Below are 25,369 nucleotides of genomic sequence, written 5' to 3' on the forward strand. Positions count from 1 at the left end.
CCTCATTAGATCTCTTGGGAAGAAACAAGTCTTAGTAATTTATAAGGGGCATGCACAGTAGAGTTCTGAATGGAGCAAGGATATTGCCATGCTTAAGGGATTGGTGGGCATCCTATAAAGAAAGACCCATTGCTAGAGCCTCCCAGTCTCTCCATTATGCTGAGAGGAGCAGGGAACAATGGGGTCATTGGCATTTGGATAGTAACTGACACTGTAAAAGTGGATGGGATGGACTTACTCAAAGAGAAAGTGTATTAGTCTGTCCTCACGCTGCTATGAGGAAATACCAAAGACTGGGTAATTAAACCTCTTAAGAAAGGAGAAAAGGGGTTTAATTGACTCACAGTTCTACATGGCTGGAAAGGCCTCAGGAAACTTACAATCACAGCAGAAGGTGAAGGGGAGGAATAGCACCTTCTTCACATGGTGGCTGGAAGTAGAAGTGCTGAGCAAAGGAGGAAAAGCCCCTTATAAAACCATCAGATCTTGTGAAAACTCACTCTCACAAGAACAGTATGAGGGCAACCGCCCCCATGACTCAATTACCTCCCACCAGGTCTCCTCCATAACACATGGGGATTATGGAAACTATAATTCAAGATGAGATTTGGATAAAGACACAGTCAAACCACATCATTCTGCCCCTGGCCCCTCCCAAATCTCATGTCCTCACATTTCAAAACACAATGATACCTTTCCAAAAGTTCCCCAAAGTCTTAGCTCATTCCAGAATTAACCTAGAAGTCCCAGTCCAAAGTCTCATCTGAGAGAAGGCAAGTCCCTTCTGCCTATGAGCCTGTAAAATCAAAAACAAGTTAGTTACTTCCTAGATACAATGGGGGTACAGGCATTGGGTAAATACACCCATTCCAAATGGGAGAAATTGGCCAAAACAAAGGCACCACAGGCCCCATGCAAGTCCGAAATCCAATAGGGCAGCCATTAAACCTTAAAGTTACAAAATGATCTCGTTTGACTCCATGTCTCACATGCAGATCATGTTGATGCAGGAGGTGGGCTCCCATGGCCTTGGGTAGCTCTGCCCCTGTGGCTTTGCAGGGTATGGCCCCCTTCCAACTGTTTTCATAGGCAGGCATTGAGTGTCTGTGGCTTTTCCAGGCACACAGTGCAAGTTGTTGGTAGATCTATCATTCTGAGGTCTGGAGGATGGTGGCCCTCTTCTCAGTGCTCCACTAGGCATTGCCCCAGTAGGGACTCTATGTGGAGGCTCGCACCCCACATTTCCCTTCCTCACTGCCCTAGCAGAGGTTCTCTATGAGGGCTTCACTCCTGCAGTAAACTCTGCCTGGACATCCAGGCATTTCCCTACATCCTCTGAAATCTAAGTGAAAATCCCCAAACCTCAATTCTTGACTTCTGCGCACCTGCAAAGCCAACATCTCATGTAAGCCACCAAGGCTTGAGACTTGCACCCTCTGAAGCAACAGCCTGAGCTGACTTTGGTCCCTTTTAGCCATGGCTGGAGAGGCTGGGATGCGGGGTACAAAGTTTCCAGGCTGCACACAGCAGGGGGACCCTGGGCCCAGCCCACAAAAACAATTTTTCCTCCTAGGCCTCGAGACTGTGATGAGAGGGGCTTCTGTGATGACCTCTGATGTGCCCTGGAGACATTTTCCCCATTGTCTTAATGATTTACATTTGGCTCATTACCTATGCAAATTTATGCAGCTGGCTTGAATTTCTCCCCAGAAAATGAATTTTTCTTTTCTCTCACATCATCAGACTGCATATTTTCCAAATTTTTCTGATCTGCTTTCTCTTGAACGTTTTGCCTCTTAGAAGTTCCTTCCACCAGATACCCTAAATCATCTCTCTCAAATTCAAAGTTCCACAGATCTCCAGGGCAAAGGCAAAAAGCCACAAGTCTCTTTGCTAAAGCATAACAAGAGTGACCTTTACTCCAGTTCCCAAGAAGCTTCTCATCTTCATCTGACACCACCTCAGCCTGGACTTCATTGTCCATATCACTATCAGCAATTTGGTCAAAGCCATTCAACAAGTCTCTAGGAAGCTCAAAACTTTCCCATGTCTTCTTGTCTTCTTCTGAGCCCGCCAAACTGTTCCAACCTCTGCCTGTTACCCAGTTCCAAAATAGCTTCCACATTTTGGGGTATCTTTATAGCAGCACCCCACTCTCTGTAGTACCAATTTACTATATTAGTCTGTTCTCACACTGCTATAAAGAACTGCCCATGACTGGATAATTTATAAAGAAAAGAGGTTTAATTGACTCACAATTCCACATTGGAAGGGCTGGGAAGGCCTCAGGAAACTTACAATCATGACTGAAGGAGAAGGGGAAGAAAGGCACCTTCTTCACAGTGGGGGCAGGAAGAAGTGCTGAGCAAAGGGGAAAGAAGCACCTTATAAAACCATCAGATCTCGTGAGAGCTCACTCACTTTTACGAGAACAGCATGGGGATAACCGCCCCCATAATTCAATTACCTCCCACTGGGTCCCTCCCATGACACATTGGGGATTATGAGAACTATAATTCAAGATGAGATTTGGCTGGGGACACAGCCAAACCATATCAGAGAGGGTAGGAAGTAAACAAAGGAAAGGAACCTAGAAAGAACACTGAGGAAAAACGCATTTTTAAAGAGTGGGCAGAGGAAGAGGAACCTGTGTTGGAAAGTAAGATGATATTGGAAAGATGGAGAGATGAGAGGGGACCCTGAACTGTACCTTATCAAGGAAGCAATGAGAGTGCTTCAAGAAAGAAGGAGCAGTCAAGAGGTTCAAATGCTCTAGACAGTTCAACTATGTTAATTATTGAGAGGCATAGTCTAGATATACTTCAAAGATACCTTTGATGAACTTGGCAAAAGCAATTTCAATGTAGTGGCAGAGGCAGAAGTCAGTCTCAAGTGAGTTACAGAGACAGGGAAATGAGAAGATGGGATTATGAATACAGCTAGTGCTCAAGAAATTTGATTGTGAATGAAACATGGGAGACTTACAGAGGGGTGTAGGTTCAAAGAAAGTTTTACCCTACTTTGTTTTGTTATGTCAGGATGGTGGATATTTAAAAAATATTTAAATATTGATGGAAAGTCTAACATTGGGATGAGTGAGCTAAAGACAGGGGAAACAAGAGTGATCAGTAGTGCCAGGTCCCTGAGAAGAGGGATGGAAATGGATGTTTAGACTGAGAAATCTCATTTATATGGGGATAAGAACAATGCCTTCTACTTCACTTAAATAGTTCACTCTACCTACAATAACTGGATACATAGTAGGAATTCAAGAAATATTTGAGAGTCTTTCAAGATTGCCTTGCATTAAGTTACTCCCAAAAGTACAGCCTGAGTCAAGGACTTTTATGTAGTTTATCGTTTTTGTTTGTTGAGGAATGATCTGGGGACAGGAGTGGTGAAACTAGGAAGCAGGAAACAGGGAGGGAGAGAAGGCCATTCCAGGGTGCATTACTAAACGGGTTATTATTGTCAGCAATTAGGGCTCAATCCCACTAGACAGCCTATGAAAACTCATGTAGAATGAGGCTCAGACTTGCCTGCCTGACATAAGAGAAGAGTACTGATCCACTAGTTTTTTTTTTTTTTTTTAACTTTTATTTTAGGTTCAGGGTACATGCACAGGTTTGTTATATAGGCATATTGTATGTCATAGGTATTTGGTGTACAGATTATTTTGTCACCCAGGTAACAAGTATAGTACCTAATAGATAGTTTTCTGCTCCTCTTCCTCCTCCCACCCTCCACCTTTAAGTAGGCCTCGGGGTCTGCCATTCCCTTCTTTGTGTCCATATGTACCCAAAGTTTAACTCCCACTTATAAGTGAGAACGTGAAGTATGTGGTTTTCTATTTCCGTGTTAGTTTGCTTAGGATGGCCTCCAGCTCCACCAGTGTTGCTGCAAAGGACATGATCTTGTTCTTTTTTATGGCTGCATAGTATTCTACTGTGTATATGTGCCATTTTTTTTAATCTAGTCTACCATTGATGGGCATTTAGGTTGATTCCATGTCTTTACTATTGTGAACAAAGCTGTGATGAACACATGTGTGCATGTGTCTTTATAACAGAACAATTTATTTTCCTTTGGGCATATACCCAATAATGGGATTGCTGGGTCAAATGGTAATCCTGTTTTAAGTTCTTTGAGAAATCGCCAAACTGCTTTTCACAATGACTGAACTAATTTACATTCCCACCAGCACTGATCCACCAGCTCTGGATTCCTGGTGCTAAAGTTGTCCCAGAGTCTTGGCACCTTCAAGACTTGCATCTGCACCAGAATAGCTAACGAGTCTCTTGCAAGCATCCTACTTGGGAAGAAATCAGCCCTGGAACAGGGGATCCACAGTGCAGGTGAGGCAAGGTGATAGCAGGTCACCTCTGCGCAAAGCTAGTAGCTGAGGCAAATGTAGCTGGAAGGATGTGAGATGGAGTATGCTCCATACAAAGGCCAACTAAATATCATTACTTTGCAATCAGATCACTAATTTGTGTTTATTCATGGAAGTATTTCAAATACTAACAGCAAACCACTATAATCATTATACGTATAGGAGATGCATCCAAGCTATTTAAAGAACCTCCATTTGGGCTGGCTGTTGAAAACACTTTTACTTAAGATTCTGAAAGCACTTCAAGAATATTCACCTGAAGATGTCTTTATTGGATTTCTTTTGAAGATTGTCTCTGTAACTCTTTCATTTTGCTTTAAACTCCTGTGTTGTAAATGTGTCCCTAATGATGTAATTGCTATTTATTTAACATTCAAAATCTCTCCCATTAAGACCAAATTAACATCATTTAAAACATCTCCAAATAGCTTTTCTTTGAATAATTACACTCTATTAATTTCTGCCTCAGGGTTTTTTTCAGAAAGATAATAATTTACTGGGGATACAGTAGCCACATCATGGAGGCTTGTCTACCTTCCATGATGGGTATATAAACCAGGATCTTAGATGAAGTATCAAAATCCAGGTGAGCTGAGACCAAGATGCAAAAACAGTCTTGAAAGTTAATTAAATCCCAGAATAGTTACATCTCATATATATCATTAAAAGTTGGTTATCAAAGAAACCAACACCATGGAATCTATGTGGGAAGGTTTTATCATGCACGTATGTTGATATATGAATTGAATCTATGAATAATTTAAAAACGAATTTGGAGAAAAGATCTAGTAATCTTTTATGTGATCGGCTTATAAAAATCCTTAAAAGAGGATGTGCATACACTAAACAGTGAGGCTGATTTTTGCATGTGGATTAGCCTCTCAATTCTTGCATTTTGTAGGGCTTTGTAGCATTCAAAGCATTTCAAAGCCATTATTATCTCCCCTGATCTTCACAACAACCTTCCAATTTAGAAAGGGCAAGTAGCATGATTCCATTCTACAGAGATGAGGAAATTAGTACTCTGAGAGTTTAAGTGACTTGTGTCATATTTCCTGGCTGGTAGGTGGCACACTCCTGATTACAACCCAGGTCTTTAAAGTCAGGGCTCTTTTCTCCACATCAGACCACTAGCTATTTGAATCATAAACTGATGGAGACCAGGGGCAATGCTCCATTGCACCTGGCATACTTCTAGGGCTCAACAAGTATCTGTTAATTGGCTACCAATACTTATTAATTGCTAGTACTTCTGGAACATCTCCCAACACTTTATAACAGTACTATTTTTCTATGTTTATACATAGAACTCTTAAAACTAACAGCAACATGTATCCAAGCTACCAACTGGCTTCATTGTAGTACTGGTATCATCCTAGAAACAGTCTGATACATGTTATTGCTCCAACCTCAGAATTCCTTGTTACATATGGTTTCTTTTTTCTTCACCACATATATAGAACATTACTGAGAGTTGAAAATACCACTGGGTAATAGATGGATCTACAGTGTTACCTGTCTGGTTGGCATCTTTACAAAGGTTCAGGGAGTAGCTAGCTGTTCTGGGTTTGCATGACTGGTTGTGGGTGCCACAGGTGCAGGAAGCCACTCTCTTCTCCTGGCCTGCATCTGCACAAACCCTCCCAGGCTCAAGTGGCCAACTGTATCTTTAGGGTTCCTACCCTTTCCCTGTGCTCAGTTCCTAAAAATCATGCCCTTTTCCAGAATGTTCAAGTTGCAGCACGTCATCTCACAGGGCACTACAGGCTCACTTAAAACAGCGAGGGAAAAGTTTCATTCTGTGCTAAGGCAACAAAGACATTAGGGATGTGGAGAAAGACCTGGCAGAGGCAAGATGACCGTCCCTCTTTCAAATTTTCTGCTTTCTTCTTACCTCTAGAGTACTTTATTTGTATCTTAATTATGGACTTTTTTTTCCTCTTGCGTTTTAAATTTTCGAAGACTTGTCAGTATTATACCCCTTTTATGAATACAATTGCATGCTCAATGAAAGTTTATTCCATGAATAAATGAACTCTTACCACATTAAAGGCCACCCTCTATGCCATGAAGAGAGTATAGGGCAGGGTTTCACACAATCCACTGCAGACATAATATACACATTGCTGGTGATAGGTTACTAAGGGACCGTTCTTGTTTCTTCATCACATTCCCTAGTAGCAAGAGTAGCCAGCATATGAATCTTATTACTAAAGGAATTTTATTGCAACTGCTGCTAAAGTACAGATTCTCCAGGATAATCACTAGAAACGCTACTCCATAAGGAGAAAAGACAGGATTTTCAACCATCTTGGCTCAGAACACAGAAATCAACTTATTGCTTTCCCCTGCCCCTACAGAGGAAAGCCGATTTCTCTTTTATCCAAGTGGAACGGAGGCATTTCAGGCAGACTCTTCCCTATTAAAACAAGGGCTCTTCTGGGAAAGATTAGCATCTTTTGATTTTGCTACAAAACCCCAGGTCCCCTACACAGAAAAGAAACTGACAGATTAACAAATTACACAGCTTTCTGTATATCTCCAGCTCAGCTTGTCCAACAGCAGGAGATCAAACACTGGGTTCCCCCAAGCAAAACCATCAAGATGGCTACCTTTACCTCCTAGTCAATAGGAAAATAAAAGGTGAAGTAGAGACCTTCGAGGTCTCTCTAAATAGTAGGAGCTGCGTGGGTGGTTTACGGACCCTTCTACTGCACATAAGACACAGAATTAAAAATAATATGTCAAGAGAAATAAAATTATGATTGGGCATGAGGCACATTCCTTTATAGGGGCAAACAGGAGAGGGTAAAATTTTTACTATCATGGGAAGAGGCTTAATTTAATGAATGAATATCATTATAAAGAGGTTACCAAGATTTTTCATTATTTAAACTGTACTCTCAAATGCATATACTGTACATTTGTATATAATCTCTCACTCGTGTAAATAATTGCACATTAAATATGTGCATCACATTTATTAATATGCAGAGAAAAGACTTGGGCCTGGATCTCACCTGCATTCCACACGGTTCAGCTGTCCACACATGGAAAAGCCTCACCTTTGACCAATGCAGCCAACAGGGCTGCAAAAAGTCAGTGGTTTTCAAATATTTTTTAGCAACAGGATCCTTTTGTCAAATGAAAGAGTATTAGGAAACCTAACATACAGAGCAAACAAAAGCAGAGTTGCTCTGTTTGAGGAGGTGCTGGGAAGCCCAAAGCCCAGCCTTTCCAGGCATCCTCCTCCACTTGGCACATAAGGGTGGGAAAGGATGAAGGGAGAGGCTGGTCTCCTTTGTTTGTGAGTTTGTTTCTTCTTTCTCAGTTATATGTCTCTGTTAGCATTAAAACCAAATATAAGACATCAATACTTTTAAAAGTTCGAAATTTTAGTAGACAAATTTCCATAGTCATGAAAAAACAAACCCACCAAAGTCTCATCCTCATCTTGCTGTTATTTAACTGCTTAAATTGTAGGAATAAAAAATAATCTGCCTCTACACAGATCCCCTTTAAAAGCCAAACCAGTAAGCATCTGTCAGTGGAACGCACAATCCTCAGTGTCCGGTTCTGCCTTGGCGCTACTCCCTGGGAATGCCACCTTGAAGGGACTCAAGCCTCGCTGCTCTGTGACTTCTACCAAGGCCTTTCTTTGACAGACTGGTAGGCAGGAACAGGTAGAACACCACCTCCTCTGATGCCCTGATACTGTGCTCATATAGCATCTGTGTAGCTTCTCCAATAGAGTAGGAAAAGCTACTCTGCTGGTCTGTGGGTTTTCTGCTTTGACAAAGCCTGCTGAGGCAACTTTACTTCAATGAACAGAATGAAAAAGCTTGCCCTTTTCTAGGCCACAGAGAGATACTGACTACAATCAATACAAATATTACCTTATCCATAAAGCCCATCCTGATCCTCATTTCAATTTTCAAAACTTATACACCCACCCCAAAAAAGATTTTTAAATGACACTGATTTCAGAAAATCATTTGAGATGGTTTCTAATAATTTTTTAAAAATAATACACACACAAAAACAAACAAACAAACAAAAAGAATATAAGAAAGCAGCCAAGGAATAAAAAATGGCCAATGGCAAAGCATAAAAGGATATGAAGAACAACAATACCATAAGCTTTATGTGGGGAAGCTGCTAAAATTCATAAAAAAATTAGTTCTGTGCTTTCTAGCAACTATAAAGAGGGGAACACAACATTATCTAGATTTAATTAAAGAAAATAGAAAATGTTCAGTTCAATTTTCCAACTTCTTTTTCTACCACTCCACTCCCTCCCACAATTACAACTGCCCCTTACATAAGAGGTTCTGGTACATTCTGTTCTTTTATTTCCTTAATTTTACCCAGGCCTTCTCCTCTGGGCAGAATGCTCTTTCTCCTTCACCTCCTTAACTCGTACACATAGCCTTCTTTTGAGAAAGCTTGTACTGACCCTCTTCTAGGGTCAGGTGAAAGGCTCTTTCTCCAAGAGCAACATGTGCTTTCCACTAATACAGCTCTCATCATATTACATTATATTTGCTTAGTTATGTGCATTTCCCACTGGGCTGAATGTATTTTAATACATTTAAATGAATGAATATAAAAAGGACAATGAATAATATATTGGGTAACTCCTGGACAGCAGTTTTATAAAAACGCAGAGACATTGTACATTGCATGGTCATTTCTTATGCAGTGAGCAATCGTCAATTAGGCTAAGTTGTCCTGTATTGTTAGCTGCAGAAACAAGATTCCCTTGCTTGAAAAAGATAACTAACTACACTTCCTGAGAATAGGATGGTGTCTTATCTTCTCTGTTCAGTTCAGTTCAGCAAACATTTATTGAGTACCAATAATTATGCTAAGAGCAGGAGAAGCAAGAGAAGCAATGATGAATAACACACAGTCCTATTCCTTTTGGAGACCTGGCTGGGGAAACATAATGCAAATGGGTAAGCACTGCATTGGAGCTTAGTCCAATCCCAATTGAGGATGTCAGGGAAGACTTCCTACAGGAGGTGCTGTCTGTCCTAAATTTAAATAATAAATTTGTCTGGTAAAGGGACATCCCAGGCAGGAAAAAAATATATAAGAAAGGCATATAAAGTAAGAAATGACATAGTTTGTGCATGGAGACTCAAGAGTTTTATGTTTATTGAAGGTTAAAATGAAACAAGGAAGGAATGTGAAGAGCAGTGGTGGGTAAGGAATTCATATGCGACTGATGGAGTAGGTAGGATCCAGGTCACAGAGGTCTTTGTAGACAATGGTAAGGAAATTGGATTTCACCCTACAGGTGATGAGCTGCCACTGAATGTAGAAATATTGATTTAGCCCTGTGACTGGCTGGTGGGGAAGGCTAGTGTTGATCTGGGAGAAGGAAATCAATTAGTAAGCTCTTATAACATTTCATAAAATATATAATAAGGATTTATAAATGGTTTTAAATAGCCAAATCATAATGATGCTTCTCCCCTTTCCTATTATAAATCACCCTAGAGCAATAAGAAAAATAAGAAAGGGAAATGCAAACTCCATCCGTAATGAAAATCTAACTCTGAAACATAATATATGTGGAAAAGGAGTCATATATATTGTGTTCCACCTGGAGTGGGTCTTATGAGAAGAATCCACTCACAGAGAAAACAATCTTGAGTCATATGGAACCTCAGTGAGAACCAAGAAGGATTCTTGTTAAGCTGAAACAGAGCCCTAATCTATTGCTAAAATGAACCTCCTCAAATAGTTTTTCCAGGAAGAACTCACAGCATTAAAAAATAAGCAATAGTTAAACACATAAAGATAAAAGAAAATAGCATAAGAATGCTAAAATAATATAGGAAAATAAAGACAGAAAGGGACAGGAAAAACAAATAACAGATATGGAATAAAATATGCTTCCATAGAGCAAATAAAAATTGCAAACACACTGCTATAATTTAAAATAACCTGTATGATGAAGAGATCACCTCTATAAGAGAAGAGTTTGAAGCAGAAATACAAGCGCTCAGGGAAGGTATGTTGAGATGAGAGAAAGAGACACAATATAAACTGGCAAAGCTCAGAAAAGAAGTTAAACAAAAACAGGAAAAAGAAAAAATAAAATAAAGCAAAAAGAGCCTAGAGAATAATGTAAGATTGTTTTTAATCTCATTTTCCTCAGTTTGCTCAGGGAGTAAAAAAGGATGGGGGAAATTATGGCTCTCTTTTGTCTTTCCTGTCTAGTGTACACATCCTAGATATCCTGGAAGAAAGGAACCAAAACTATAAAACTGAAATAGAAAATATATTTCAAGATATGCCACAGAAACTCTCAAGAAATTAAAAAATAAAGAAAAAATTTCATCTATTTAACAAAAACATTAATATTCCAGAAGAAAGAATCAGCACATTATGGCCAACCACAATGCATACACTAACTAATAAGCAATTGGTATCAAAATATTTTTTAAAGGCTTTAAGTATTGAAGTTAAAAAACAAAAATAAAACAACAACAAGATGCCTTAAAGAAAAATCTGAGACTGGTCTGAATAGTAACAAATTATTGGAGTAAAAATTCTCATGGAAAGAGGATGACACATACATTTTATACCCTGAGAAATGATATTAAAACATAAAAAGATACAGACAAACATATTTTCAGCATTCAAGTAGCCTTTCTTGGAAGACAAATTTCAGACAAACAAGAGATAAATGGGAAAAACTATAGGAAAAAGACTTCTGGGGACAATTGAATACTTTTACCTATAAGGCTAAAATCAAAATAAATGCAGGAATTACAGTGCAGAGTAGAATGTTCATGCTCTAAAATGATGACGTCAACAGACTGGGGTTGGAAAGAGGAATCTGACAAGAGGTCATAAACACACACTTTTTTTTCTCCTTTCTTCTTCTGTAGTGCTTCATAAAATATTTAAGTCTAACAGAATTATATTTTACAGCAGTAAGACAAACACTAGGAAATAATTATTCAAAATTAGGTAGTGGAAGAATTAAAGAGAGGGAGAAAATTAGAAATTCAAGGAAATACACTGATTTTGTAATTGCTGCCAACAGGAAATCAATAGATATTGTCCAGAAATAGAAGATTCAGTATGTTATATAAATTTCTATTCATAAAGCTAAGCACTTAGAACAAAAATACAAATACTCAAAATTATCAGACACACAGGAAAGCAAACAGACCATACAATGGGAGTTTTAAAGTAATCATAATTAAACACAAAGCATATACTGTCAGAACTAAGACATATATGTCATATCTGTCAATGCAAATGGCCAAACTCACCTGTGAGAAGAAAAAGGTGGATTAAATGCTGATGATCCACTGATTTGTATTTGTACCTACACTATATGTAGTTGTTTACCTGCAACTCATTGGCATTCTTTTACCATATTTCAATCTTAGCTAATTGATAGTTGCAAATGATACCATGTAATCTGTGTTTAGTTGATGATTAGTGAAATCCAATGTTTTTCTCAAGTTTATTGGCCTTTCACATTATTTGGGGCATTGTTAATCCATTGGTTCCCACCTCACTGATAGTAAAAATAAAGCCTTCAAGGCCCAATGGGATCCAGCACCTCCACCTTTCCGGCCTTATCTCTAAATTGTCTATCTAGGTCTCATTGCAGGTTCCTGCTCGTCTCACTGAACTCTGAATATTGGAGTAGGCTGAGGCTCAGTCTTTGGATGGTTTCTCTTTTCTATCAATACTTATTTCTTAGTGGTCTAAGAAATGCCATCAATATGCTGGCAACTTCACAATAGATCAACTCAGCTGCAACTGGCAATTCTGTGGTCTAAAAATGCCATCAATATACTGTAGACTTTACAATGGATACACTCAGCTGCAACTGCTCCATGATCCACCCCCACTCCTGAACCCAGCCTCAAATCTCTAACTGCCCATTCCCCATCTTCATGTGGGCTCAAGGAAGCCAAGGCCTGACAACCTGGCTCCATTCTCCTCTCTGACTGCACTATCTTCTGCCACCCTGTTCCTAGTTCACCACTCAATGAGGCCTTCCTAAGTCTCCCTAAATAAAACAGCAATACCTTTATAGCTTCAACATTCACAGTCCGTGATTTATTTTTATTCATAGCACTTATCATTATCTGATACATTTTGTAGACAGATAATAGTAAAAGATAAATAGAAAGATAGAAAGCAAATATTCATATAATACTGTTTCTAGGGCTTCGTTTTGCTGCTTTACAGATAGCGTTAATAAATATAATCCACCCAGCAATCCATGACGTAGGTACTACAATTATCTTCCTTTTATAGATAAGTCAAATGACGCACAGCTCAAGGTCACACAGCTAAGTGTGGAATGCCACAGTTTCAACAAATGCCAGGTGTTGGGCTCTAAATTATATGTTCTTAAACATTACTCTTCATAACTTTTCATATCTATGTATATATGGACGTTTACATCATACACATATTTTTTCCTATCTTCCACTAGAATTAAATACCACTAAGGCAGAAACTTTGTTGTGTCCACTATCCTAACCCCAGCACCTAGCACCTAGAACAGGGGACCTCACATATACTTGGCAATGAATGAAACTTTATCGAATAATGAAACCACATATCTTTTCAAGGAAAATAAAAATTGATGCTAATTAAAGACAAAACTTCTGTCTACTTCCAGTATAATAAAAAAGGGATGTTTCAGAATAATTTTTAAAAAAATATGTGTATCTGTCTGCAGAGTTACAGCAAACTTTATGGAATACAAGGAAAAATGAAAAAAGTCTGAACATTTTACATTCTAAGTCATGTTTCCGAGAAACAATTCTGGCATATTTAGCATTAAGGGAAGGGAAATCCGATTGGTAAATTCATAACTCACTCCTGTGCTTCCACTGTAAAAAAAAAAAAAAAAAAAAAAAAAAAAAAAAAAAAAAAACCTAAATAGAAAGAGATGAAGGCCTTAAATGGGGACCATAACAATGAGAATGGAATAAAAGGAAACACTAGAGAAATCACAAAGAGTGATATTAACAAAGGCTGTGGGTTCATTTAATTTGGCAACACAGACTGACTTTGACTGACCTGGTAGGGGTTGTGCCACAAACTGTGTAAGGGTTAAGGTCAAGGGTGACCTGTTGGTTCTGTTTTACTTGTGGAATGTCTATGCTGGGATCTTGAGTTGGTTATTTGATATGGAAGGCTGCAGTACATGGTAGAGGTCGCAGCTCACTGACTTGAAAGTCATCAAACCTTGGAAACAGTCCTTAAAAACAGGGATTGCTCAGGCAGTGAGTACTAGGTAGAGAAGCAGGTCAAGGGCAGAAACTTGAGGAACCCTAGAGTAGTGACTGGTGCTATGTATTTTGCAATGTATGTGTTCAATAAACAAACACTTATGAATAAGAGAATGAGAGTGCCGTTGGCCTCCCAAAACTTAGAAATACAATCCTGAGATTCTGGATTTTCGTCAAGCTAAAAAACAGGGATTTTTGAAGCCACAGAACCTTCCTGTTTCACTCCTTCAACCAAGATGGTTTTTGAGTGGCTAGCTACTTTTCCTGTATTTTACTAGGCCTCAAAAATCTTTGTAACTAAATTATAGAGAGAAGTAACTGTGATGCCTACAATCAGTTCAATATAGCAAATATTGACTGAGCACCCCTGATATGCAAAGACATCTTGTTAGGGCTAAATGAGAGGGGTCAACTGTGTGTATAAAATATTGTCCCCATTCTCAGAGAGTGTAAAATGCAATTTGGAGAGAAGACAAATCCATTGATAGCCTGTGTGCTAGAGGAATGGTACAGACCATAGAGCTGCAAGGGTTCAGAGGATGGCGAGTCACACTGAGCTTGGAAGTTCATAGAAAGTCTCCTAGAAGAGATGGGATTGATCTGGACTGAAATACCAGGGGTCAGGTAGAGAAGGTCATTCAGTTGCTTAGGTCTGAGCCAACTCAGGGAGTTTTCAAAGTTCAACTTTCCTGTGGGAATAGTTTGCAAAACAACTGAGAATAGAAGGAAGGAAAGGCAGAGTGCAGGAAATCAAGGTTGCCGTCAAATGCCATGTTTGATTTATCACATGCATCCTCTGTCAGTCATCTGGTGGAGCACTACCTTTTGTTCCCCTTACTTTTGCCCTGTTTCGTACCTCCTTGTAGTACAGAGTAGAGATAACAAGACCCAAAATGTAAAAGAAGGCTTCCCTGGTCTGCCTAAATATGAGTCCCATCTAATTTTTCCTAAGACTCAGTTCTGAGAGTAAACGCTTTGGGACGTGGACATTGAAGAGGTAGTCAGCACTGGAAAGAAGGGGAAAGTTTAGTGAGTAGTAGATATTTCCAGAAAAAGAATCCTAAAGATGCTTAATTTATAGGGGATTTTCATTGCCAAGTTAAACAAGTCACTTTGGGTAGAAATAGAATGCGGCTTTGATAAATTACTTAAAGTCAAATCCCATTAGAAATTTGACTTTAAGTTACTTCAAACCCAGCCCAAGACTAGTCAATTCAGACAGCTCCTGTGCTATAAAATGGAAATCCAATGGAAGGATTCAGCGCATCACTAAAACCAGTAGAAGTCTGGGCTCTCCCCAGAGGACTGGGCCCCTGAAGCAAAGGAGGATGAGTGTCTCAGCTCCACATCTTCACAACCTTGGGAAAGCCACCCTCCTTTTCCTAGCAGGCAGCCAACTTCAATGATGCATCCTCTGTACTTTCTGTACTCACCTGAATAAAGATATATTCATCCTGGACAACCAGGGAACTGATGTCAATGGAGCGGGCAAAAGGCCCACTTCTAGTTGTCTCGGCGCATTCCTGGATCCTGCAGGTGAGGTAGTGAGCATCTGAAATAGGAGGGCAGAGTGATGCTTAGATACAAGTGAAAATCATGTGGGAGCCCCATGGAGCACACAAAACTCTACTTCATGGGGGAATCAACAAGGTAATTTAAAATAACAGTGAGATTTCATGCTTTTGTCCACAGAATTTATAATAATTCCCAAAAAATCGTAATATCTAGTTTGGGCAGAGAAGTGGAAAAATCGTTCATCTCATATCAGACTGCTGAAAGAGTAATTTGGTATAGCTTTTTGGAAGAACAAATCTGAAATATGTATCAGAATTTTAAAGGTACATATCTTATATCAGTAATTCTAATTCAAGGAGATTCTGTTCTCTCTAATTTTCTAATTAGAGAATTCTAATTCTCTAGACGTTTTCTAGAGAAAGACTCATATTTTCACAAAGAGACAAGGGCAACGATATTCACAGTGGCATTGTTCATAGTAGTGAAAAATTAGAAAGAGGCTCAATGCCTATGAATTAATGATCATTTAAATAAACTAAGATATATGCATACGACAGAGTATATGCTGCAATTAGAAGAATTTGGTGGATACATATGCTTCAACGTGGTAATTTCTCCAAAACACACTGTTCTGCAATCGTTTAAAAATTAGTTAGCATCATGTGTAGTATGATCCAATTAGGCTTGTGCCATACTGCATAGAACAATGTTTAAAGGATACACATGAAAATTAGCTATGATTACTTTTAGGCAAAGAAATGGACTCAAGGAAGTAGACAGAATTCAAGTGGGACCTTTGCTTTTTACATTAGATACATTTTTATTATTTTTACAACAAGAATGCATTCACTTCTTACATAACATTTACGAAACTTACATAATTACTTGTAAAAATCTTCTAGAGATCTCAACAGCTGAACCCTCCTCCCTCGCCTCAAGCAACCCAAAAAAGGCACGGTACCAGCTGTAGCTGAATGGGAAATCTTTGGCTCCAAAAGGCATTTTGATTATGACTAGAAGGTTATCCAAGGAAAGGCAATCCATTCGGTTTTTTGCTCTTTAATTAAGGAAAAACTACAGGTGAGTCTCTGTGAAGAATCCACCACAAAAATTTGCTTTAAAAAGATTATTATTCATTTAATGAAATTTAAAAATAAATGATCAAAATGGAAAGTAGAAATCGTTTTAAGATTAAAAGTGGAGAAATCTTATTATCTAAAACCACATGCATTATTACATATGCCTATCTAATGCAATTGTTTCCTTGTATGTGCACGTATGTGTGCAGAGGTGTCAGGGGCTACAGCGAAGGAAGTGCTAGGCAGCAGACAAATAAAAGCAAAAGGCTTACATAAGCAAAAATGTATAACAATTGAGATTAAACTATGGGTACTTTAAATGATCTCTGTTTAAGTAACTGATGGATTCAGCAAATATTTCTTATGCACACACTACATATTGGGTATTGTTTGGGTACTAGGAATAAGGCAGTGAATTAGAGATTTTCCTTTCTAAAAGAACCTTCTGTCTAGGAAGGGGTTTACTCATATATGTAGCTAGTTATTACACATATTAATTTAGAAACATGATGCTACTTTAAGAAATATTTTAATGGGAAATATGTTCATTACATGCTGTACATAACTACTTGAATGTTCAAATTTGAGCAATGTCTGTTTGCTTTGGTAACTATAATCTGACTAGGTCTAGTATTGATTCCATTCACCCCATCAGCAGTCATCATCTGCACAGTAGCTCTAGCCTCTAAACTTTTCTTTCTTCTGCATCCCATTTGGTTCCCAATCCTTGACAATTCTGCCTCTGAAGTGTTTCCAGAGTTTCTTCTCTTCCCTCCATTACCTGTGCCATTTGCCTGGGACACTTTCTTGTCATCTGTGTTCCTTCTGCACTCATTTCACATCTAGGGTCCACGTGGATGATGAATTGGAAACTGGATGGAGTTCAAACAAGTAGCCAAAGGCATCTCTAAAACCTAAGCCTGGGCTAATACCTCCCAGCATCAAAACCACCACTATTGCTGAGTGCCTTAAGATAGGGCCTGAGTAACTTTGTATGACATGGCAGGCCTTTACAACTATCCTAATAAACTCAAATGCTTAAGGGGCCATGCAAATTATGTATGAGAGTAAAATTAGCGGGGGTAGATGATAAATGGTGGCTGGCACAAGGTCTCAGTGTCAGGGATCTCTGAGGAGTGGCAGAGACTACACTCAAATGGCAAACATTCGCCTGTTTTTAAGGGGGAACTGCTCCTCCACACAGAATTCATATGCAAAAATAAGACATTCTGAGTTTCTAAGAAAAGCTAAATGCCTCTATTTTTTAAATGTTAAATTTCCTTATTTTTACAATTGAGAGCTATTGGGAGGCCGAGGTGGGTGGATCACGAGGTCAGGAGATCAGACCATCCTGGCTAACATGGTGAAATCCCATCTCTACTACAAATGCAAAAAACTAGCTGGGTGTGGTAGCGTGTGCCTGTAATCCCAGCTACTCGGGAGGCTGAGGCAGGAGAATTGCTTGAACCAGGGAGTCAGAGGTTGCGCTAAGCCGAGATCGCGCCACAGTACTCCAGCCTGGTGACAGAGCAAAACTCCGTCTCACAAAAAAAAAAAAAAAAAAAAGGTTGAGAGGTAATTTAAATATAAAAGATGGTACAGGCCAAACACCTTGAGGCCAACACTCCAAATGAAACCCAGGAGCCACTGTTTTTTTTTTTTTCCTTTCCAACTTTTATTTTAGATCCAGGATGCACATGTGCATAGGCAAATTGCATGTTGTGGGGATTTGGTGTACAGATTATTTCATCACCCAGGTAATAAGCATAGCACACGATAGTTTTTCTATTTTCATCCTCCTCCCAACCTCTTCCCTCAAAAGTAGGCCCTGGTGTCTGTTGCTCCCCTTTTTGTGTCCGTATGTACTCAATGTTTAGCTCCGACTTATAAATGAGAATATGTGGTATTTGTTTTTCTGTTCCAGTGTTAGTTTGCTTAGGATAATGGCCTCCAGCTCCATCCATGTTGCTGCAAAGGACATGATCTCATTCTTTTTTATGGTTGCATGATATTCCATGGCGTATATGTACTACATTTTCTTTATCCACTCCACTGTGGATGGGCATTTAGGTCGATTGCATGTCTTTGCTATTGTGAATAGTGCTGCAATGAACACACGTGTGCATGTTCAATGATTTATATTCTTTTCTGCTCTGCAATTTGGTCATGACCTTCCTTATAAGGAAAGAGACAGGCTTTCTTACCCTCATTCCCTGACCCTGTAGCAACAGCTTTAAGGACGTTCTTTAAAGACAGCCTGTATGTCCCTTCCTTTTTGTCTTGGTTCACAGAGAAAGCCAAGAGTGGCCTGGATTTCCACTTCTGGCTGAGAGGAGGGGGGAAGGCAGGGAGCCCAGGCTGTGCTTTGGAGCACATTGTTGCTAGCCCACCAGGAATATTCTTGGAACCATATAGTCTTAGTAATTTACTCCTAGAATAAAGCACTAAAACAATGAAAAGCTGCAGTAAAAACATGTAAAGAAACCACAGGTGTTGACATGGCAACCTGCTTCCTTCTTACCAGCCAGTGTCTCAGAAAGCCATTTGCACTCACTGGTAATCAAAGATACACACAGGGGGACACCTTATTCCCACACACTGGCTCATTTCCCTCTGGCTATTTACTATTCACTCTCTCATTTGGACACTTTGAAAAAATAAGCAAGTGTATTCGAGGCCACCAGAAACAAAATCAAAACCTACCTAAACCTTGGCCCATAGCAGGTATAATGTTGTGCCAAGCTCGTCCTACTTCTTGGCTCGCTCTCTACTTGCCACTGCTCAGCATGGAATGAAAGGTCCAATTTAACAGGAAGACAGCACTGAAATGAGTTTTTGAAAATCACTTAAAATTTGGTGGCCTTGCCGTCTTAGCTGGACTCAAATATTGGAAGTCTCAATGCTTTTATTTTTCAAAACATGGAGACTGGATAAGTGCCGCAGTGCCCTCTGCCAGGCAAGAACCAAATTAGGGGCATGGGGAAACTAAATTGTCAGGCAGGCCTTGTGGTCAAACAGAAGTGACTGAGGGTCATGGAGGAACTGTGGCTGTCAAGGGTGAGCAGGGAATATCATTTGGTTCAAACCTCACATATGCAAAATGTCTCAAATTAGAATTCTAGACATTACTTCCAAATGAGGCTAAATACAGTTATAGAGATTCTATGATGAAATTCACAAAGGTATTATGACATAACTTAAAATCCCCAAATAGGCTTCCAACAAGTGTGGCCTTCTTATTTGTTTTTTAATAACACCAGATACCAGATAAAATGAAAGTGGTCCAGATCTCTTGAGCATACTCCAGTGGTTCTGAAAGCAAGGACTCTGAAGCTAGAAAGTGCTGAGATCAAATCTGGGACTTAACTATGTGCAAACTGGCCTTGGCCAAGTAGCAGCATGGCTTTTCAGCTGTGAGGTGCAGACAATTTAGTATGTGCCTCTGAGGACTGTCATCAGGATTAAACAAGATTATGCATGAAAAATGCTTAGCACATTGTGGATACATTTTGAAAGATCAATAAATGTTATTTTTTATTATGAAGAGAAAGGGAAAGGAATCCAACTCTCAGTATCTTTTATAGATTCAATTTATAATAAATGTCCTATTTTGTTGTGGAGAATTGAAAGACCATGATATCACAGGTTCTACAGTGAAGTCATATTCTGAATTTAAATCATTGTTTACCTTAAGTGCAATGGATGTTTGGACAAGAAAAAAACTATATGGGCTGGACAAATCAGGAGAACTTCAAAGAGGAGGCAGCCCTTGAGTTTAACCTGGATGTGAAATTGTGCTATGTGAAAGGAAATTCTTGAATGAGGGAGTTAAAAATGCACATGGACTTTTACGTAAGCAAAGCTCATGAAATATGTGACATACTTGCATGTTAATGAATTGACTTTGATTAATTCTTATTCTTGAACTTCTATTTTCTATCCTCTCCTTTGAAATATCCTCAAATGAAAAACTAGAAAGAACAGAGAGTAGAAAGACCTCATTTGGATATCCCTAAGTAAAAACCAGAGAGTGATTTCCTAATAGTTAATCTTCATGCTTAATATATTTCTAAATGTAAAATGTCTTCCTAATATATTTCTAAGAGCTGGTGTGGTCACTGCTCCACTTACAAAAATGAAAAGTCAAAGGCTTTGTTCCCTGCACCAGGAATAGAAGATTATTCTGCTATTTGGAAATATGCACCCCTATTTCAAACTAGTTCTACAGATAGCAGGCCCTTTAGGGAGCATTGTAACATCACTTAAATGGAGCCAGCATCCATGTCTTCTCACCATACAGACGTGGGACCAAGGATCTCATATGGTGAGAAGGGCTGCCTCACACTGACTGATTCATTACTTTTGTACTAGCTCAAGGTGCATAGAGAAGCTGCAGGTGTCAGACACATCCTGAGGTTCCAGGAAGCAGAGAACATAAGACGGGTTCTTGCCCTCAGAAGATTCCTATGCCAGTGATGGAGACAAGACATTCACAAATGAATATGCCTTAGGATGCTTAAAGAACTGGTGAATGTGGGAGGAGAGATGGAGACAATCTGATGCCCTTAGCATTCTTTTCTTCCTAAGAGGCTGTATTTCTGCTCAGTTTCACAGGACTCAGGCAGGCAGCCACAGCCTTTCTCTATTCAGCAAGAAAAGCCCCTCATCTACATCAACAAATTTTACTGTAAAGTCCAGTTCTGGTTCTGCCATACCTTTCCAAAAGCATCACCTCTTTACCAGCAGAAATAAAATCTTAGCCACTTTTCTCTTCCTGGGCTGACTTTATAAAGCTTCAGTGAATGCTGGTAAAACTGAACTGAATGACATTAGAAGCCTATACATTTTGTTATGTTTAATTACATGGTGTCCCATGATTATGTTTTGCCTTTGAGAATTACTAAGCATTCAAACTTCCTAGACATCAAGCCTCTTGTCATCTCAGAGAAAAAACTTTCTGTGATTTACTCAACTTCCATTCCTTTGGGTAATAATATACTATTGTCACAAATTGAAAAAGTGAATTAAAATTGTGAACAAAAAGCAAATTCAGCTCTTCAGGCCTTCTCTTAGAGAAATACCCATGAGCTGTTCATTTTATGTAACATTAACTCTCAAATGAAAATAAGTGAAAAGAAGCAGATTCAAGGTAACGCTAAAAGGTTATTTAGCTTCCATCCGCATCCTTTTTCTTGACTGGGGAGTGCAACTAACCTATCTGTAAAGACAAGGAAGGAAGTAATATTGCTGCAAATATCTAATACAGAGCTTGAAGCATAATCAGTTCTAAAAACAAACAAAGGCAACAAACAATAAAAGGAAGCTTCCATTCCTTCTACTGAGTTCATGGATTTTGAGCTTTGGTGAAACTTCTCATCTCCCATAGGAGAATCCTGGCATTATCTGCCTTCTTGATGGCACAGGAGGCAATCTGGCAGTTACAGATATTTAGAAACCATAGTGACAGTGAATATCTCAGCAGTCCTACCATCCCATTCAGGGCTCTTTCCACTGTACCTGCTAAATAAACTGACCCTGAATAGAATGATTATATGAAGATCATGATGACGATGACAATGATGATGACAACAGTAGCGTTTTTGACTGCTCACTCTGTGTTGTTTAGTGTTCTGGGAACTATATGCATTAACTAATTTCATTCTTGCAACAACCCAGGGAGTTACAATTATTATCATTTCCCTGTTATAGCAGAAGAAACTGAGGCACGGATGATTAAGTAATTTGCCTAAGTTCCACAGCTCTAGGAAATAACAAGAGCTAGAATTTGAACCCAGCTGATTTTACACCAGTACCTGTGATCCTAACCTTTATGTATTTTAAACATGGAAAGAAAACTGGGCTAGGTATTTGACTAGAATCTACACACTGGGTCACTCCCCGTCACTGGCCATCTATGTGACCTTGGGCAAGTTGTTACACAATTTGATGCCTTTTGGAATGTAATATAATGTGGGAATCTCTTATATGTTCTGACTTTTAGATTATGGAATCCTTCTATCAAAGACAATCCTATATCTCAATCCATAAAGTGAGTTTTACTCTGCCTTCTGTGGTTGAACAGAAGGCAAGCAGTCTGCAGTCCCATTGCCTTAGCCCCCACTTTGTCCTCATTTTGGCCTCTGAAGTCTTAAAGAGCTGCTAGAGCTCTGAGTTCACACAATTCCAAAGTTATTGAATTAATCAATATTTTTAAAGAGCCAATAATATATGTATCTAGAACCTAGAATTTAGTCTTCAAAGCTAATAGTTTCACTTGTGTGCCAAGCTCTTTTGATTACTTATGTACGCCTGGAATTTCCGTTAAGAAGTATTAGGTTTTATCTTGTCTTAGAAGAAGTGCAGTGATTGCTTAATGAGGGATGATGATGAGAAGAAAACAAAGGATGGTGGCATATGTTCTATGGGTTTTGATTCTGCACATTTCTAGAATGTCTAGATGCTTTGAATGTTTTGCCCATGTTCAGGTTCACTTATCACAGTGCCCCATGGGACACTGTACTTGGGAATTTCATGCAGAGGAGCTCACTACTTCACAAAGCAGCCCAGGTCAGGTCATCTTTGGGTACTCTCTGTTGTTACTGCTTTGTTCATTTAACTGAAATCTCCCTTGTCAATTTTACTCTATAATAAGATCATCATTAGTAAACTGATAAAAAAAAATACATTATAAAAATACTTCTTACATTTGTTAGTATTTTCAAATAGGTAAAACACCAGATGAGGGATCACAGGAAGGCTAAGAAATTTGTCCAAGGTCTAAATGACAGTTAGTTCTCCAACTTTTATGTCATCAAGTTAATACTCTCTCTATTGACACTCAATTGCCTCTTAAATGGAGGGTGTGTGCATCCTTCTGTCTGTCGGTCTGTGACTGAGTAACTGTGTCAGAGAGAAAGCATGTGCAGGGACATTCAGAGAAAGATGAATTCCAGAAGCAAATGGGAGGAAAAGCCATCTGAATCCTGAATCTCATGACAGAAATAGGATTATTCACACAGTTGTTAACCAAACTGGTTGGCTTTGCCCTGTTTAAACCTTGCCAGGGCAACAAAAATAATTTAATGCTTTCAGCTTAATTCAGGAAGTCTGACTCCTATAGAGGGAGACTAGGACTAGGCCAGAGGAGAGATTCCGATATATAAACAAGAAAAGAGACCAGCTTATGTTGGGTTAGATCCAGAGTGTTGGAGTCAGCTTCAGAGTCAAAATTGTCAATGCCACACCACACAACTGAAAAGGCCATGCTCTGTGCTGCTTCTCTGGGGCTCCTTCAGTCTAGAGCAGCACCATGCAGTATATATTAAAAAAGAAAAGCCACAAATGATCTTTTAAGTTTCTCAGTAATCATATTTTAAAAGTAAATAGAAAAGTGAAGTTCATTTATATGTTTTATTTAGTCCAAAATATTATCATTTCATCATGTCATCAATATAAAAATTATCAAGGAACAATTTTTCATTCATAGTATAATAAATACTTGAAACCTGGTACGTATTTTATACTTAAAGCACACCTTGATTTGGACAGCACATTTCAAGGACTCAATAACCACTGTGACTAAATGACTACCATATTGGACAGCACAGCTCTAGCATAACTTTCCCACATCCCAATTCTATCATCCCTTTGGATGGTAGAAACTCATCCAACTCATCCCACAAGATGAGGCTTAGCTATGGCCTCTTCTGTGCAGCCTTCAGTCACTCCTCAGCCATTGCGCAACCCTTCCTTTTGGTCCCCACAGCACTTTTTCCATGATACTTACAGCAGAATCTCCGTGGCCTTTAGCATAATGTGTTGAAACAATGATCTGTGTACATATCTGCCTCTCCCATTAGCCTGTGAGCTACTTGGTGCTGATTGGTCCTTTTTATCTGTATATATCCCGCAGCTCAGTGCAGTGCAGTGTTAATCAAAGTGCAGTCCCCAGACCAGAAGCGGCAGCTGAGAGCTTGTCAGAAATGGGGAGTATATATTTTAACAAGCTCTCCAGATGGTGCACATGCATGTTAAAGTTCAACCAGCTCAGATCTAGTGCATTGGTTCTCAATCCTACATGTCCTAAAATCAGCAGGACAACTTTATAAAAGGCCATTGCCCAGGACCTTTCCCAGGAGATACTTCATTCATTGATTTGTGGTGGCGCCCAGGTAAGGATGTGTGTGTGCATGCTTGTTTGTGTGTGTGTGTGTATGTGTGCGTGTGTGTGTGTGTTTATTCGTGAGGTGATTATAATGCTTGGTTTGAGGACCACTTGTCTTCTATACTTGAAGAGTGTTCCATTACAGAGGAGTGGATTGTGAACCAACTAACAAACATAAGAAAAGCACAAATTTCTATATTAATATTTGCATAGATGCCAGTATCCCCGTCTTACTCTGGGAACTACATAGAGCAATATTTAATTGATGTTTCATGAGCAGATCTTGCTTCAGTTCCCTGAATGAATAAATAAATCATTAATTCTGCTTCACTTTATAATTAGGAAAAAGGAACCTAGAGAGGTTTACTTGTTTCCCTGGATCACACGGCCCCTCAGTGGAAAAACTGGAATTAGAATTTAGGTGTCTGCTCTCCACGTCTGCCTGTCTGTGAATAGCTAAAAGACCATATCTCTTTATTGCTCAAAAAGATAAACACAAATTGCAAACGTGGCTCCCATGGAGATTGAGCAGACAGAGTGGTACCTAATGGCTGCTGGTGCCCACACTTCAGCCAGGGCAGTGTAACCCTCTACCAGGGCTTGGAGAGTCATTCATTTCAACACCCTTCCCAGGCCCACCTGTCTGCCTGGGCAGATAGTGCAGGCAGGCTTGGCAAGTCCAGTGTCATCAAGCAAGAAAAGACCTCGACGCAGAGCTGAGGGTACTGGGTAAGTCTGTCTGCTCAGAGTACAGTCCCTGAGAAGCAGGGTACAGGATGTTACCTGACCTCATCACTAATGCTAGTCTCTGGTCTGCTCTACCACCACTTGTCTGGGGCCACTAGACAAGCCACTTGACTTCTCCATTTCTCAGAATCATTCCTAAATTATGAGCCAAGTTAGTCTGGATGAGGGACCAGGGAAACAGAGCAAA

General features: G+C 39.4%; 1 protein-coding gene across 1 annotated transcript in view; it reads right to left on the reverse strand.

Moving 5' to 3' along the window:
- The window catches only part of SORCS3 (sortilin related VPS10 domain containing receptor 3), a 639,289-nt gene that overhangs the window by 151,730 nt on the left and 462,190 nt on the right, over positions 1–25,369 (reverse strand). The window contains exon 7 of the mRNA XM_055249892.2: positions 15,111–15,229. Within this exon, the coding sequence (XP_055105867.2) occupies positions 15,111–15,229 (119 nt within the window). The remainder of the gene's footprint in view (positions 1–15,110; positions 15,230–25,369) is intronic.

This window comes from Symphalangus syndactylus, chromosome 2, assembly GCF_028878055.3.
Source record: "Symphalangus syndactylus isolate Jambi chromosome 2, NHGRI_mSymSyn1-v2.1_pri, whole genome shotgun sequence".
In the NCBI taxonomy this organism is placed as follows: Eukaryota; Metazoa; Chordata; class Mammalia; order Primates; family Hylobatidae; genus Symphalangus; species Symphalangus syndactylus.